The sequence below is a fragment of the Tachysurus fulvidraco genome, chromosome 4 (assembly GCF_022655615.1).
Source record: "Tachysurus fulvidraco isolate hzauxx_2018 chromosome 4, HZAU_PFXX_2.0, whole genome shotgun sequence".
Lineage (NCBI taxonomy): Eukaryota > Metazoa > Chordata > Actinopteri > Siluriformes > Bagridae > Tachysurus > Tachysurus fulvidraco.
This window is the reverse complement of record NC_062521.1, coordinates 31,164,144-31,180,059: the sequence shown is the minus strand read 5'-3', so window position 1 is coordinate 31,180,059 and position 15,916 is coordinate 31,164,144. Positions and strand designations below refer to the sequence as shown.

Here is a 15,916-nt window from a genome sequence, read left to right as displayed (position 1 = left end):
TAAAGCAGGGGTTAAAGCCCTCTGTTAATACCCACAGATATGGAACCGACTTCCAATTAGTGTTCAACACGCATGCAGAGTCTCACTGTTTACACTGAGGCTAAAAACATTTGTTTAGTCCAGCCTTTTGTCAATTTTCCTTTTTCTTAGTTAAAGGCATAGAACTGGAGGGAGCATGGGCATGTTGCTGAGTGCCCCATTTCTTACATGTTTACTCAGGTTTGTTGGCAGATAGAGAGGCTGCTTTATGTCCCATTTTTAGTTATATATAATTTTTTACATAGTTTTTTTTTTGTATTTTAAGTCCAACTGTCTGCTGGGTAATTTTCCTGAATAAGATGTACTCAGGATTGTTTGTTGTTTGTGGTGACGATGCTTTATTGCACATTGTGTATTTTAAGGACATACTTTATTATTTTTTCAGAACAATAAACCAGTGTTGTGTGTTTATTTTGCATGAAATTGATTTAAATTTAAAATTTGCAAAAGGTCAGTTAAGAATATGAAGTGGTCATGATGTTAATAATTATTTTATTTGTTGGAGAGTCATTACAAGTAGCAAGTAATAGGACATACTGCACAGTGGTTACTTGTTGACATACTGATAAAGTGCATATATAAATAAATACAGTTATATAGAAATAAATTTTGAAATGTATAGTAAAATTGTTTATTTAAGAAATAATTTAATAAATTAACATAAAATACTATTTGAAAATAAATTAGACAAATAAATAAAAAATCTCTTGTGATACTATATTCTTAATTAAGTTGTATTTCATTAATTTATTATATATCCTGTATAGGTCCAGCAATACAGGTACAGGATGTAAATCAAGATAGAAAGCATAAAATGATTCGAGATACTTCACATAATTAACATACGCACAGATTTAATTTAATTCACTTTGTTACATTTATGTAGTATGAAAGAGTATGTCTAAAAGGATCTGCTTTTGTATATGAAGGCAGACAAAGACACTAAAATGAACTACAGATGAAAATATTCTGTACTTTAGAAGAGGCTGTTATGAGTTTGATACTGAACATTGTATGATTGTCGCCTGCGCCAGCGTCTTCTAATTCTTGCACAGCATCCACAAAGAAGACACTGCAGGAAAAAAAAAATTAATTAATAAAAACGTGTTAAACCCTCTGTGTATATAATGAGTAGCCCTAGATATTAAATAGTGCACTTATAAATAACTGAATAAAATAATATAGTGTACTTACACAGAGTAGAATCCAGCATGGCAGAAGAATGATGACTATACCACAGGGGATAACGATGCCTAGGATCCATGCAGCCGATGTGTTGGTGCTGTTTCCTGAATTGTGAGGCTCAATTGATACAAGTGGAGGAAGGGTGTAGTACAACAAACCACTTTCTTTGAGTAATTCAAGAAGAAAGCTACTTGGTGACTGAATATCACCCTCTTTATAGACATATATTACATTAGCCACAATCACTGCTTCAGTATCATTACACCTAGAAGGAAATGAAAAAACTCAAATTAATAATGATCTTAAAATAATTTCTCAGTGTTTACATATTTTATATATTGCAAATAAAGGAATAAATCTGAGAAATCATTACATACGTGAAATTTGCCGGTGGAAAAGTAAACAGTGGAGTCTGTGGTTTACTTAGGATTGTATTCATCTGAAACAAGAAATATTAATTAAATAAATAATAGAGGTGACATTCATAGATGTTCATATCAAAGTATATTTTTTAAAAAAACATTTGAATTTCACTTTGGGACTAAATCTAATATTATGTACCAGAAAAATAAATATAGCTCACCAGGCCGTTGATTTCATTTTGTATTATTTCATAGGTCTTGTTGTTAAATTCTGTATCACACCGATTAGATAGATTTACATTGACGTTCTTGAATGCCAGATCCAAAGAGAATGAGTTGTTACCTGTTTCTATAAGAGAGAGATGGGAGGAAATATAAAACACATTATGAAGCAAAATCAGAAGGTCATTATGTCCAATATTAAATTAGACATTTACTTTTTAAATATTTTTGGAGTATGGCCCTCCTAGACCACAGAGAATGTGTTTTTAATCAATGATAAGAATGGTCTAACAAGAAAAGAGACTCACTTGTGTAGATGATGTCTTGTATACTGACAGGTTGATCAAGTGTTTGTGTTGCAGTATCACGCTGTCTTCTGATCTTTGATTCCAGCTTTTCAACAGCAGTTTTGAGTACCAAAGTTTCAGGCGGTACAATGATCAAGTTTTGGAATATCAGTTTGATATAAATGAGTACAGTTCCAGTCCTGAAATGGGAGAAAACATTTTAACAAATTACTGAAAGAATAAAGAGAAATAATAATAATTGAAAATTTATGACAGAATAATGCTATATTTGTATTAATGGTAATATGTAGTTGATATTGTGTGACAGTATAACACAATATATTGTGTATAACAATAAAACAAAGCTGCAGCAGATTTAGAGAAAGAAATCAGAATGTATATTGATCATAATTAAAAATGAAAAATTAAACTTACTTTGTAGTTGATGAATCTTTTACAGAGGGATCTAGAAATGATTAATTGTTATTGAAATGGTAAGTTAATATGAGATACAGAGATATACAATAAAGTAATACAATAGTAATATATAAAATAGTAGTACAAGTAGTTGTGATAAAACAGATATAACAACACAAAAATGAGCTCAGAATAAATGTTACACATAGTTTACCTAAACAATAGATATGAAATTGTGGTGTAACCTACCGGTAACTGGCGGACTGGGCATGCTTGGTATATTGTATTCCATGTAACCATTAACTTCATCCTCTGAGCTCCTATTATGAAGAGAAAGCAATATTGTCAAGATACAAATAATTTCATAATCAAATAATTTCAATCAGAATTTCAAAGAGAAATTTGGACACAGCAATCTTCTGTGTGAACTTACGTGAAGTTGGAGGTACTGGGCTGTAATGGAACTGCACTAGAATAATTCTTCAGAAGTACATTTACCTGAGGAGAAACATCAAGTTATGATTAGTGTATAATGAGTTTTGTTGAGGTAAGAAATGGGTTAGAGATCAAACTAAATTCTGATCAGATAAAATCCATCTGCTCTATAAGTCTCTAAAAATGTTGAAGTTCACTCACAATTCCATTGATGATGCTCTCCACTTGGTTGTAGGTGTTGTTCATGAGGTCAGGGTTTGTAGGGATGCTGATGTTACTAACTTTGAATGTAATGATAACTGCATAGGAGGCGTTTGAGATTTCTGTGGAATAAATAAAATGTCCTTCAGTATAATTGTTGGAGTTACAGCTTTAATTACACAGGGACAATGAATAGTTTAGGTTTTAACGTACGGTACTATAAGAAAGGAGAACGTACCCTCATAGGTGATGTTCAGCACTGGCACAAGATCAGTGAGGTTTGTGAGTGTAGAGTTCAGTAGAGCTTCAATAGCACTAAGGACCTCACTCTTACTGGGAACAGGAGAAGACGAGTTGAACACCAGTCTGGTTTGAACCACAGCTGAACCATTGCTAGAGGAGAAAAATATATTTTTGATTGGTTCAAAATAGTTTCTCTGGAGGTTAATATGAACATGAATTTTCCTTAAATATCCATAAGAAAATGACTCCTACATTGTGGCTGGAGATCCTTGAGAAGTTGGCTCTGGTGTAATGAGATCAGGTACCTTTGGAGCTGGGTCTACAACAGAACAATTTTTAGCAACAGTGCAATTGGCTTGAATGGAAATGCATTCAGAAAAATTAGCAAGATAAATTACACATAGGTTTGATGAGCAATGATATGAAATTGTGGTGCAACCTACCGGTAACTGGCGGACTGGGCATGCTTGGTATATTGTATTCCATGTATCCATTAACTTCATACTCTGAGCTCCTATTATGAAGATAAAGCAATGTTGTCAAGATACAAATGATTCCACAATCAGAATTTCACAGAGAAATTTGGAAACTGCAATCTTCTGTGTGAACTTACGTGAAGTTGGAAGAATTAGGATGGAATGGACCTACAGCAAAATTATTTAGAAGTGCATTTGCCTGAGGAGAAAAATCAATATATGGTAAGACTATGATGTCTATCATTCAGATGAGAAATGGGTTAGAGATCAAAGGTCTAATCACATGAACTTTATCTATTGAAAACATGCTAAAGTTCATTCACAATTCCATTGATGATGCTCTCCACTTGGTTGTAGGTGTTGTTCATGAGGTCAGGGTTTGTCGGGATGCTGATGTTATTAACTTTGAAAGTAATGATAACTGCATTGGAGGTGTTTGAGATTTCTGTGTAAAAAATAAAATGTCCTTCAGTATAATTGTTGAAGTTACAGCTTTAATTACAAATTGACAATGAATAGTTTAGGTTTTGATGTATGGTACTATAAGAAAGGAGAACGTACCCTCATAGGTGATGTTCAGCACTGTTACAGGATCAGCGAGGTTTGTGAGTGTAGAGTTCAGCAGAGCTTCAATAAAACTAAGGACCTCACTCGTACTGGGAACAGGAGAAGGCGAGTTGAACACCAGTCTGGTTTGAACCACAGCTAAACCATTGCTAGAGGAGAAAAATATATTTTTGATAGGTTCAAAATTGTTTTTCAGGAAATTAATATGAGCGTAAAAGTTTTTTTTAAATATCCATTAATGAAATTACTTGTATATTGTGGGTGAAGGTCCTGGAGTAGTCTGCATAGGAGTGGTGCTTGCAGGAACCGTTGGAGCTGTGTCTACAACAGAACAATCTTTAGCTACAGTGCAATTTAATGGAAGATAAATGAATTCTGAATCATTAGTAAGAGAAATTGGACATCGTTTTGCTAAGCAATGATATGAAATTGTGGTGTAACCTACCGGTCCCTGGCGGACTGTGCATGCTTGGTATATTGTATACCATGTATCCATTAACTTCATCATCTGAGCTCCTATTATGAAGATAAAGCAATGTTGTCAAGATACAAATAATTTCATAATCAGAATTTCACAGAGAAATTTGGAAACTGCAATCTTCTGTGTGAACTTACATGAAGTTGGAGGTACTTGGCACTAATGGAACTGCAGTAGTATAATTCTTCAGAAGTACATTTACCTGAGGAGAAAAATCAATATATGGTAAGACTATGATGTCTATCATGCAGATGAGAAATGGATTAGAGATAAAAGGTCTAATCACATGAACTTTATCTATTAAAAACTTGCGAAATTTCACTCACAATTCCATTGATGATGCTCTCCACTTGGTTGTAGGTGTTGTTCATGAGGTCAGGGTTTGTAGGGATGCTGATGTTACTAACTTTGAATGTAATGATAACTGCATAGGAGGCGTTTGAGATTTCTGTGGAATAAATAAAATGTCCTTCAGTATAATTGTTGGAGTTACAGCTTTAATTACAAAGGGACAATGAATAGTTTAGGTTTTAACGTACGGTACTATAAGAAAGGAGAACATACCCTCATAGGTGATGTTCAGCACTGTCACAAGATCAGTGAGGTTTGTGAGTGTAGAGTTCAGTAGAGCTTCAATAGCACTAAGGACCTCACTCTTACTGGGAACAGGAGAAGACGAGTTGAACACCAGTCTGGTTTGAACCACAGCTGAACCATTGCTAGAGGAGAAAAATATATTTTTGATTGGTTCAAAATAGTTTCTCTGGAGGTTAATATGAACATGAATTTTCCTTAAATATCCATAAGAAAATGACTCCTACATTGTGGCTGGAGATCCTTGAGAAGTTGGCTCTGGTGTAATGAGATCAGGTACCTTTGGAGCTGGGTCTACAACAGAACAATTTTTAGCAACAGTGCAATTGGCTTGAATGGAAATGCATTCAGAAAAATTAGCAAGATAAATTACACATAGGTTTGATGAGCAATGATATGAAATTGTGGTGCAACCTACCGGTAACTGGCGGACTGGGCATGCTTGGTATATTGTATTCCATGTATCCATTAACTTCATCCTCTGAGCTCCTATTATGAAGATAAAGCAATGTTGTCAAAATACAAATGATTCCACAATCAGAATTTCACAGAGAAATTTGGAAACTGCAATCTTCTGTGTGAACTTACGTGAAGTTGGAAGAATTAGGATGGAATGGACCTACAGCAAAATTATTTAGAAGTGCATTTACCTGAGGAGAAAAATCAATATATGGTAAGACTATGATGTCTATCATTCAGATGAGAAATGGGTTAGAGATCAAAGGTCTAATCACATGAACTTTATCTATTGAAAACATGCTAAAGTTCACTCACAATTCCATTGATGATGCTCTCCACTTGGTTGTAGGTGTTGTTCATGAGGTCAGGGTTTGTCGGGATGCTGATGTTATTAACTTTGAAAGTAAAGATAACTGCATTGGAGGTGTTTGAGATTTCTGTGTAAAAAATAAAATGTCCTTCAGTATAATTGTTGGAGTTACAGCTTTAATTACAAAGTGACAATGAATAGTTTAGGTTTTGATGTATGGTACTATAAGAAAGGAGAACGTACCCTCATAGGTGATGTTCAGCACTGTTACAGGATCAGCGAGGTTTGTGAGTGTAGAGTTCAGCAGAGCTTCAATAAAACTAAGGACCTCACTCGTACTGGGAACAGGAGAAGGCGAGTTGAACACCAGTCTGGTTTGAACCACAGCTGAACCATTGCTAGAGGAGAAAAATATATTTTTGATAGGTTCAAAATTGTTTTTCAGGAAATTAATATGAGCGTAAAAGTTTTTTTTAAATATCCATTAATGAAATTACTTGTATATTGTGGGTGAAGGTCCTGGAGTAGTCTGCATAGGAGTGGTGCTTGCAGGAACCGTTGGAGCTGTGTCTACAACAGAACAATCTTTAGCTACAGTGCAATTTAATGGAAGATAAATGAATTCTGAATCATTAGTAAGAGAAATTGGACATCGTTTTGCTAAGCAATGATATGAAATTGTGGTGTAACCTACCGGTCCCTGGCGGACTGTGCATGCTTGGTATATTGTATACCATGTATCCATTAACTTCATCATCTGAGCTCCTATTATGAAGATAAAGCAATGTTGTCAAGATACAAATAATTTCATAATCAGAATTTCACAGAGAAATTTGGAAACTGCAATCTTCTGTGTGAACTTACATGAAGTTGGAGGTACTTGGCACTAATGGAACTGCAGTAGTATAATTCTTCAGAAGTACATTTACCTGAGGAGAAAAATCAATATATGGTAAGACTATGATGTCTATCATGCAGATGAGAAATGGATTAGAGATAAAAGGTCTAATCACATGAACTTTATCTGTTAAAAACTTGCGAAATTTCACTCACAATTCCATTGATGATGCTCTCCACTTGGTTGTAGGTGTTGTTCATGAGGTCAGGGTTTGTAGGGATGCTGATGTTACTAACTTTGAATGTAATGATAACTGCATAGGAGGCGTTTGAGATTTCTGTGGAATAAATAAAATGTCCTTCAGTATAATTGTTGGAGTTACAGCTTTAATTACAAAGGGACAATGAATAGTTTAGGTTTTAACGTACGGTACTATAAGAAAGGAGAACGTACCCTCATAGGTGATGTTCAGCACTGTCACAAGATCAGTGAGGTTTGTGAGTGTAGAGTTCAGTACAGCTTCAATAGCACTAAGGACCTCACTCTTACTGGGAACAGGAGAAGACGAGTTGAACACCAGTCTGGTTTGAACCACAGCTGAACCATTGCTAGAGGAGAAAAATATATTTTTGATAGGTTCAAAATTGTTTTTCAGGAAATTAATAGAAAAGTTAATGTTTTTTTTTTAAATATCCATTAATGAAATTACTTGTACATTGTGGGTGAAGGTCCTGGAGAAGTCTGAGTTGGAGTGGTGCTTGCGGGAACCGTTGGAGCGGTGTCTACAACAGAAAAATCTTTAGCTACAGTGCAATTTAATGGAAGATAAATGAACTCTGAATCATCAGTAAGAGAAATTGGACATCGTTTTGCTGAGCAATGATATGAAATTGTGGTGTAACCTACCGGTCCCTGGCGGACTGTGCATGCTTGGTATATTGTATACCATGTATCCATTAACTTCATCATCTGAGCTCCTATTATGAAGATAAAGCAATGTTGTCAAGATACAAATAATTTCATAATCAGAATTTCACAGAGAAATTTGGAAACTGCAATCTTCTGTGTGAACTTACATGAAGTTGGAGGTACTTGGCACTAATGGAACTGCACTAGTATAATTCTTCAGAAGTACATTTAACTGAGGAGAAAAATCAATATATGGTAAGACTATGATGTCTATCATGCAGATGAGAAATGGATTAGAGATAAAAGGTCTAATCACATGAACTTTATCTATTAAAAACTTGCGAAATTTCACTCACAATTCCATTGATGATGCTCTCCACTTGGTTGTAGGTGTTGTTCAAGAGGTCAGGGTTTGTAGGGATGCTGATGTTACTAACTTTGAATGTAATGATAACTGCATAGGAGGCGTTTGAGATTTCTGTGGAATAAATAAAATGTCCTTCAGTATAATTGTTGGAGTTACAGCTTTAATTACAAATTGACAATAAAAAGTTTAGGTTTTAACGTACGGTACTATAAGAAAGGAGAACATACCCTCATAGGTGATGTTCAGCACTGTCACAAGATCAGTGAGGTTTGTGAGTGTAGAGTTCAGTAGAGCTTCAATAGCACTAAGGACCTCACTCTTACTGGGAACAGGAGAAGACGAGTTGAACACCAGTCTGGTTTGAACCACAGCTGAACCATTGCTAGAGGAGAAAAATATATTTTTGATTGGTTCAAAATTGTTTTTCAAGAAATTAATAGAAAAGTTAATGTTTTTTTTTAAATATTCATTAATGAAATTACTTGTACATTGTGGGTGAAGGTCCTGGAGAAGTCTGCGTTGGAGTGGTGCTTGCAGGAACCGTTGGAGCGGTGTCTACAACAGAACAATCTTTAACTACAGTGCAATTTAATGGAAGATAAATGAACTCTGAATCATCAGTAAGAGCAATTGGACATCGTTTTGCTGAGAATGATATGAAATTGTGGTGTAACCTACCGGTAACTGGCGGACTGGGCATGCTTGGTATATTGTATTCCATGTATCCATTAACTTCATCCTCTGAGCTCCTATTATGAAGATAAAGCAATATTGTCAAGATACAAATGATTTCATAATCAGAATTTCACAGAGAAATTTGGAAAATGCAATCTTCTGTGTGAACTTACGTGAAGTTGGAGGTAGTGGGCTGTAATGGAACTGCACTAGTATAATTCTTCAGAAGTACACTTACCTGAGGAGAAACATCAAGTTATGATTAGTGTATAATGAGTTTTGTTGAGGTAAGAAATGGGTTAGAGATCAAAATAAATTCTGATCAGATAAAATCTATCTGCTCTATATGTCTCTAAAAATGTTGAAGTTCACTCACAATTCCATTGATGATGCTTTCCACTTGGTTGTAGGTGTTGTTCATGAGGTTAGGGTTTGTAGGGATGCTGAGGTTACTAACTTTGAATGTAATGATAACTGCGTTGGAGGAGTTTGAGATTTCTGTGGAATAAATAAAATGTCCTTCAGTATAATTGTTGGAGTTACAGCTTTAATTACAAAGTGGCTATGAATAGTTTAGGTTTTCATGTATGGTACTATAAGAAAGGAGAACGTACCCTCATAGGTGATGTTCAGCACTGTTACAAGATCAGTGAGGTTTGTGAGTGTAGAGTTCAGCAGAGCTTCAATAGCACTAAGGACCTCACACTTACTGGGAACAGGAGAAGACGAGTTGAACACCAGTCTGGTTTGAACCACAGCTGAACCATTGCTAGAGGAGAAAAATATATTTTTGATAGGTTCAAAATTGTTTTTCAGGAAATTAATAGAAAAGTTAATGTTTTATTTAAATATCCATTAATGAAATTACTTGTACATTGTGGGTGAAGGTCCTGGAGAAGTCTGAGTTGGAGTGGTGCTTGCGGGAACCGTTGGAGCGGTGTCTACAACAGAACAATCTTTAGCTACAGTGCAATTTAATGGAAGATAAATGAACTCTGAATCATCAGTAAGAGAAATTGGACATCGTTTTGCTGAGCAATGATATGAAATTGTGGTGTAACCTACCGGTCCCTGGCGGACTGTGCATGCTTGGTATATTGTATACCATGTATCCATTAACTTCATCATCTGAGCTCCTATTATGAAGATAAAGCAATGTTGTCAAGATACAAATAATTTCATAATCAGAATTTCACAGAGAAATTTGGAAACTGCAATCTTCTGTGTGAACTTACATGAAGTTGGAGGTACTTGGCACTAATGGAACTGCAGTAGTATAATTTTTCAGAAGTACATTTACCTGAGGAGAAAAATCAATATATGGTAAGACTATGATGTCTGTCATGCAGATGAGAAATGGATTAGAGATAAAAGTTCTAATCACATGAACTTTATCTATTAAAAACTTGCGAAATTTCACTCACAATTCCATTGATGATGCTCTCCACTTGGTTGTAGGTGTTGTTCATGAGGTCAGGGTTTGTAGGGATGCTGATGTTACTAACTTTGAATGTAATGATAACTGCATAGGAGGCGTTTGAGATTTCTGTGGAATAAATAAAATGTCCTTCAGTATAATTGTTGGATTTACAGCTTTAATTACAAAGGGACAATGAATAGTTTAGGTTTTAACGTACGGTACTATAAGAAAGGAGAACATACCCTCATAGGTGATGTTCAGCACTGTCACAAGATCAGTGAGGTTTGTGAGTGTAGAGTTCAGTAGAGCTTCAATAGCACTAAGGACCTCACTCTTACTGGGAACAGGAGAAGACGAGTTGAACACCAGTCTGGTTTGAACCACAGCTGAACCATTGCTAGAGGAGAAAAATATATTTTTGATTGGTTCAAAATTGTTTTTCAAGAAATTAATAGAAAAGTTAATGTTTTTTTTTTAAATATTCATTAATGAAATTACTTGTACATTGTGGGTGAAGGTCCTGGAGAAGTCTGCGTTGGAGTGGTGCTTGCAGGAACCGTTGGAGCGGTGTCTACAACAGAACAATCTTTAACTACAGTGCAATTTAATGGAAGATAAATGAACTCTGAATCATCAGTAAGAGCAATTGGACATCGTTTTGCTGAGAATGATATGAAATTGTGGTGTAACCTACCGGTAACTGGCGGACTGGGCATGCTTGGTATATTGTATTCCATGTATCCATTAACTTCATCCTCTGAGCTCCTATTATGAAGATAAAGCAATATTGTCAAGATACAAATGATTTCATAATCAGAATTTCACAGAGAAATTTGGAAAATGCAATCTTCTGTGTGAACTTACGTGAAGTTGGAGGTAGTGGGCTGTAATGGAACTGCACTAGTATAATTCTTCAGAAGTACACTTACCTGAGGAGAAACATCAAGTTATGATTAGTGTATAATGAGTTTTGTTGAGGTAAGAAATGGGTTAGAGATCAAAATAAATTCTGATCAGATAAAATCTATCTGCTCTATATGTCTCTAAAAATGTTGAAGTTCACTCACAATTCCATTGATGATGCTTTCCACTTGGTTGTAGGTGTTGTTCATGAGGTTAGGGTTTGTAGGGATGCTGAGGTTACTAACTTTGAATGTAATGATAACTGCGTTGGAGGAGTTTGAGATTTCTGTGGAATAAATAAAATGTCCTTCAGTATAATTGTTGGAGTTACAGCTTTAATTACAAAGTGGCTATGAATAGCTTAGGTTTTCATGTATGGTACTATAAGAAAGGAGAACGTACCCTCATAGGTGATGTTCAGCACTGTTACAAGATCAGTGAGGTTTGTGAGTGTAGAGTTCAGTAGAGCTTCAATAGCACTAAGGACCTCACTCTTACTGGGAACAGGAGAAGACGAGTTGAACACCAGTCTGGTTTGAACCACAGCTGAACCATTGCTAGAGGAGAAAAATATATTTTTGATAGGTTCAAAATTGTTTTTCAGGAAATTAATAGAAAAGTTAATGTTTTTTTTAAAATATCCATTAATGAAATTACTTGTACATTGTGGGTGAAGGTCCTGGAGAAGTCTGAGTTGGAGTGGTGCTTGCGGGAACCGTTGGAGCGGTGTCTACAACAGAACAATCTTTAGCTACAGTGCAATTTAATGGAAGATAAATGAACTCTGAATCATCAGTAAGAGAAATTGGACATCGTTTTGCTGAGCAATGATATGAAATTGTGGTGTAACCTACCGGTCCCTGGCGGACTGTGCATGCTTGGTATATTGTATACCATGTATCCATTAACTTCATCATCTGAGCTCCTATTATGAAGATAAAGCAATGTTGTCAAGATACAAATAATTTCATAATCAGAATTTCACAGAGAAATTTGGAAACTGCAATCTTCTGTGTGAACTTACATGAAGTTGGAGGTACTTGGCACTAATGGAACTGCAGTAGTATAATTTTTCAGAAGTACATTTACCTGAGGAGAAAAATCAATATATGGTAAGACTATGATGTCTGTCATGCAGATGAGAAATGGATTAGAGATAAAAGTTCTAATCACATGAACTTTATCTATTAAAAACTTGCGAAATTTCACTCACAATTCCATTGATGATGCTCTCCACTTGGTTGTAGGTGTTGTTCATGAGGTCAGGGTTTGTAGGGATGCTGATGTTACTAACTTTGAATGTAATGATAACTGCATAGGAGGCGTTTGAGATTTCTGTGGAATAAATAAAATGTCCTTCAGTATAATTGTTGGATTTACAGCTTTAATTACAAAGGGACAATGAATAGTTTAGGTTTTAACGTACGGTACTATAAGAAAGGAGAACATACCCTCATAGGTGATGTTCAGCACTGTCACAAGATCAGTGAGGTTTGTGAGTGTAGAGTTCAGTAGAGCTTCAATAGCACTAAGGACCTCACTCTTACTGGGAACAGGAGAAGACGAGTTGAACACCAGTCTGGTTTGAACCACAGCTGAACCATTGCTAGAGGAGAAAAATATATTTTTGATTGGTTCAAAATTGTTTTTCAAGAAATTAATAGAAAAGTTAATGTTTTTTTTTTAAATATTCATTAATGAAATTACTTGTACATTGTGGGTGAAGGTCCTGGAGAAGTCTGCGTTGGAGTGGTGCTTGCAGGAACCGTTGGAGCGGTGTCTACAACAGAACAATCTTTAACTACAGTGCAATTTAATGGAAGATAAATGAACTCTGAATCATCAGTAAGAGCAATTGGACATCGTTTTGCTGAGAATGATATGAAATTGTGGTGTAACCTACCGGTAACTGGCGGACTGGGCATGCTTGGTATATTGTATTCCATGTATCCATTAACTTCATCCTCTGAGCTCCTATTATGAAGATAAAGCAATATTGTCAAGATACAAATGATTTCATAATCAGAATTTCACAGAGAAATTTGGAAAATGCAATCTTCTGTGTGAACTTACGTGAAGTTGGAGGTAGTGGGCTGTAATGGAACTGCACTAGTATAATTCTTCAGAAGTACACTTACCTGAGGAGAAACATCAAGTTATGATTAGTGTATAATGAGTTTTGTTGAGGTAAGAAATGGGTTAGAGATCAAAATAAATTCTGATCAGATAAAATCTATCTGCTCTATATGTCTCTAAAAATGTTGAAGTTCACTCACAATTCCATTGATGATGCTTTCCACTTGGTTGTAGGTGTTGTTCATGAGGTTAGGGTTTGTAGGGATGCTGATGTTACTAACTTTGAATGTAATGATAACTGCATAGGAGGCGTTTGAGATTTCTGTGGAATAAATAAAATGTCCTTCAGTATAATTGTTGGAGTTACAGCTTTAATTACAAAGGGACAATGAATAGTTTAGGTTTTAACGTACGGTACTATAAGAAAGGAGAACATACCCTCATAGGTGATGTTCAGCACTGTCACAAGATCAGTGAGGTTTGTGAGTGTAGAGTTCAGTAGAGCTTCAATAGCACTAAGGACCTCACTCTTACTGGGAACAGGAGAAGACGAGTTGAACACCAGTCTGGTTTGAACCACAGCTGAACCATTGCTAGAGGAGAAAAATATATTTTTGATTGGTTCAAAATTGTTTTTCAAGAAATTAATAGAAAAGTTAATGTTTTTTTTTAAATATTCATTAATGAAATTACTTGTACATTGTGGGTGAAGGTCCTGGAGAAGTCTGCGTTGGAGTGGTGCTTGCAGGAACCGTTGGAGCGGTGTCTACAACAGAACAATCTTTAACTACAGTGCAATTTAATGGAAGATAAATGAACTCTGAATCATCAGTAAGAGCAATTGGACATCGTTTTGCTGAGAATGATATGAAATTGTGGTGTAACCTACCGGTAACTGGCGGACTGTGCATGCTTGGTATATTGTATTCCATGTATCCATTAACTTCATCCTCTGAGCTCCTATTATGAAGATAAAGCAATATTGTCAAGATACAAATAATTTCATAATCAGAATTTCACAGAGAAATTTGGAAAATGCAATCTTCTGTGTGAACTTACGTGAAGTTGGAGGTAGTGGGCTGTAATGGAACTGCACTAGTATAATTCTTCAGAAGTACACTTACCTGAGGAGAAACATCAAGTTATGATTAGTGTATAATGAGTTTTGTTGAGGTAAGAAATGGGTTAGAGATCAAAATAAATTCTGATCAGAAAAAATCTATCTGCTCTATATGTCTCTAAAAATGTTGAAGTTCACTCACAATTCCATTGATGATGCTTTCCACTTGGTTGTAGGTGTTGTTCATGAGGTTAGGGTTTGTAGGGATGCTGAGGTTACTAACTTTGAATGTAATGATAACTGCGTTGGAGGAGTTTGAGATTTCTGTGGAATAAATAAAATGTCCTTCAGTATAATTGTTGGAGTTACAGCTTTAATTACAAAGTGGCTATGAATAGTTTAGGTTTTCATGTATGGTACTATAAGAAAGGAGAACGTACCCTCATAGGTGATGTTCAGCACTGTTACAAGATCAGTGAGGTTTGTGAGTGTAGAGTTCAGCAGAGCTTCAATAGCACTAAGGACCTCACTCTTACTGGGAACAGGAGAAGACGAGTTGAACACCAGTCTGGTTTGAACCACAGCTGAACCATTGCTAGAGGAGAAAAATATATTTTTGATAGATTCAAAATTGTTTTTCAGGAAATTAATAGAAAAGTTAATGTTTTTTTTTAAATATCCATTAATGAAATTACTTGTACATTGTGGGTGAAGGTCCTGGAGAAGTCTGAGTTGGAGTGGTGCTTGCGGGAACCGTTGGAGCGGTGTCTACAACAGAACAATCTTTAGCTACAGTGCAATTTAATGGAAGATAAATGAACTCTGAATCATCAGTAAGAGAAATTGGACATCGTTTTGCTGAGCAATGATATGAAATTGTGGTGTAACCTACCGGTCCCTGGTGGACTGTGCATGCTTGGTATATTGTATACCATGTATCCATTAACTTCATCATCTGAGCTCCTATTATGAAGATAAAGCAATGTTGTCAAGATAAAAATAATTTCATAATCAGAATTTCACAGAGAAATTTGGAAACTGCAATCTTCTGTGTGAACTTACATGAAGTTGGAGGTACTTGGCACTAATGGAACTGCAGTAGTATAATTTTTCAGAAGTACATTTACCTGAGGAGAAAAATCAATATATGGTAAGACTATGATGTTTGTCATGCAGATGAGAAATGGATTAGAGATAAAAGTTCTAATCACATGAACTTTATCTATTAAAAACTTGCGAAATTTCACTCACAATTCCATTGATGATGCTCTCCACTTGGTTGTAGGTGTTGTTCATGAGGTCAGGGTTTGTAGGGATGCTGATGTTACTAACTTTGAATGTAATGATAACTGCATAGGAGGCGTTTGAGATTTCTGTGGAATAAATAAATGTC

The 15,916-nt window shown here is 35.5% G+C and overlaps 1 protein-coding gene across 50 annotated transcripts in view; it reads right to left on the bottom strand.

The window, feature by feature from the left end:
• Window positions 1-514: 514 nt before the first annotated feature.
• Window positions 515-15,916, bottom strand: part of LOC113646538 (uncharacterized threonine-rich GPI-anchored glycoprotein PJ4664.02-like) — a 54,712-nt gene continuing 39,310 nt past the window's right edge. For 17 of the 50 annotated variants that reach the window (XM_047812312.1, XM_047812328.1, XM_047812332.1 and 14 more), the window contains 69 exons: window positions 15,775-15,896; window positions 15,586-15,650; window positions 15,416-15,486; window positions 15,219-15,291; window positions 14,964-15,118; window positions 14,726-14,847; window positions 14,523-14,587; window positions 14,353-14,423; window positions 14,157-14,229; window positions 13,902-14,056; window positions 13,664-13,785; window positions 13,461-13,525; window positions 13,291-13,361; window positions 13,095-13,167; window positions 12,839-12,993; window positions 12,601-12,722; window positions 12,412-12,476; window positions 12,242-12,312; window positions 12,045-12,117; window positions 11,790-11,944; window positions 11,552-11,673; window positions 11,349-11,413; window positions 11,179-11,249; window positions 10,983-11,055; window positions 10,727-10,881; window positions 10,489-10,610; window positions 10,300-10,364; window positions 10,130-10,200; window positions 9,933-10,005; window positions 9,679-9,833; window positions 9,441-9,562; window positions 9,238-9,302; window positions 9,068-9,138; window positions 8,872-8,944; window positions 8,617-8,771; window positions 8,379-8,500; window positions 8,190-8,254; window positions 8,020-8,090; window positions 7,823-7,895; window positions 7,567-7,721; window positions 7,329-7,450; window positions 7,140-7,204; window positions 6,970-7,040; window positions 6,773-6,845; window positions 6,519-6,673; window positions 6,281-6,402; window positions 6,095-6,156; window positions 5,925-5,995; window positions 5,734-5,800; window positions 5,477-5,631; window positions 5,239-5,360; window positions 5,050-5,114; window positions 4,880-4,950; window positions 4,683-4,755; window positions 4,429-4,583; window positions 4,191-4,312; window positions 4,005-4,066; window positions 3,835-3,905; window positions 3,644-3,710; window positions 3,387-3,541; window positions 3,149-3,270; window positions 2,946-3,010; window positions 2,762-2,832; window positions 2,531-2,561; window positions 2,117-2,295; window positions 1,808-1,935; window positions 1,602-1,663; window positions 1,234-1,489; window positions 515-1,111 (listed from right to left, as the gene is read on the bottom strand). In XM_047812312.1, coding sequence (XP_047668268.1) covers window positions 1,016-1,111; window positions 1,234-1,489; window positions 1,602-1,663; window positions 1,808-1,935; window positions 2,117-2,295; window positions 2,531-2,561; window positions 2,762-2,832; window positions 2,946-3,010; window positions 3,149-3,270; window positions 3,387-3,541; window positions 3,644-3,710; window positions 3,835-3,905; window positions 4,005-4,066; window positions 4,191-4,312; window positions 4,429-4,583; window positions 4,683-4,755; window positions 4,880-4,950; window positions 5,050-5,114; window positions 5,239-5,360; window positions 5,477-5,631; window positions 5,734-5,800; window positions 5,925-5,995; window positions 6,095-6,156; window positions 6,281-6,402; window positions 6,519-6,673; window positions 6,773-6,845; window positions 6,970-7,040; window positions 7,140-7,204; window positions 7,329-7,450; window positions 7,567-7,721; window positions 7,823-7,895; window positions 8,020-8,090; window positions 8,190-8,254; window positions 8,379-8,500; window positions 8,617-8,771; window positions 8,872-8,944; window positions 9,068-9,138; window positions 9,238-9,302; window positions 9,441-9,562; window positions 9,679-9,833; window positions 9,933-10,005; window positions 10,130-10,200; window positions 10,300-10,364; window positions 10,489-10,610; window positions 10,727-10,881; window positions 10,983-11,055; window positions 11,179-11,249; window positions 11,349-11,413; window positions 11,552-11,673; window positions 11,790-11,944; window positions 12,045-12,117; window positions 12,242-12,312; window positions 12,412-12,476; window positions 12,601-12,722; window positions 12,839-12,993; window positions 13,095-13,167; window positions 13,291-13,361; window positions 13,461-13,525; window positions 13,664-13,785; window positions 13,902-14,056; window positions 14,157-14,229; window positions 14,353-14,423; window positions 14,523-14,587; window positions 14,726-14,847; window positions 14,964-15,118; window positions 15,219-15,291; window positions 15,416-15,486; window positions 15,586-15,650; window positions 15,775-15,896 — 6,824 coding nt within the window. In that variant the 3' untranslated portion in view covers window positions 515-1,015. The remainder of the gene's footprint in view (window positions 1,112-1,233; window positions 1,490-1,601; window positions 1,664-1,807; window positions 1,936-2,116; window positions 2,296-2,530; window positions 2,562-2,761; window positions 2,833-2,945; window positions 3,011-3,148; window positions 3,271-3,386; window positions 3,542-3,643; window positions 3,711-3,834; window positions 3,906-4,004; window positions 4,067-4,190; window positions 4,313-4,428; window positions 4,584-4,682; window positions 4,756-4,879; window positions 4,951-5,049; window positions 5,115-5,238; window positions 5,361-5,476; window positions 5,632-5,733; window positions 5,801-5,924; window positions 5,996-6,094; window positions 6,157-6,280; window positions 6,403-6,518; window positions 6,674-6,772; window positions 6,846-6,969; window positions 7,041-7,139; window positions 7,205-7,328; window positions 7,451-7,566; window positions 7,722-7,822; window positions 7,896-8,019; window positions 8,091-8,189; window positions 8,255-8,378; window positions 8,501-8,616; window positions 8,772-8,871; window positions 8,945-9,067; window positions 9,139-9,237; window positions 9,303-9,440; window positions 9,563-9,678; window positions 9,834-9,932; window positions 10,006-10,129; window positions 10,201-10,299; window positions 10,365-10,488; window positions 10,611-10,726; window positions 10,882-10,982; window positions 11,056-11,178; window positions 11,250-11,348; window positions 11,414-11,551; window positions 11,674-11,789; window positions 11,945-12,044; window positions 12,118-12,241; window positions 12,313-12,411; window positions 12,477-12,600; window positions 12,723-12,838; window positions 12,994-13,094; window positions 13,168-13,290; window positions 13,362-13,460; window positions 13,526-13,663; window positions 13,786-13,901; window positions 14,057-14,156; window positions 14,230-14,352; window positions 14,424-14,522; window positions 14,588-14,725; window positions 14,848-14,963; window positions 15,119-15,218; window positions 15,292-15,415; window positions 15,487-15,585; window positions 15,651-15,774; window positions 15,897-15,916) is intronic. The other 33 variants (XM_047812320.1, XM_047812316.1, XM_047812327.1 and 30 more) reach the window with 33 other exon arrangements.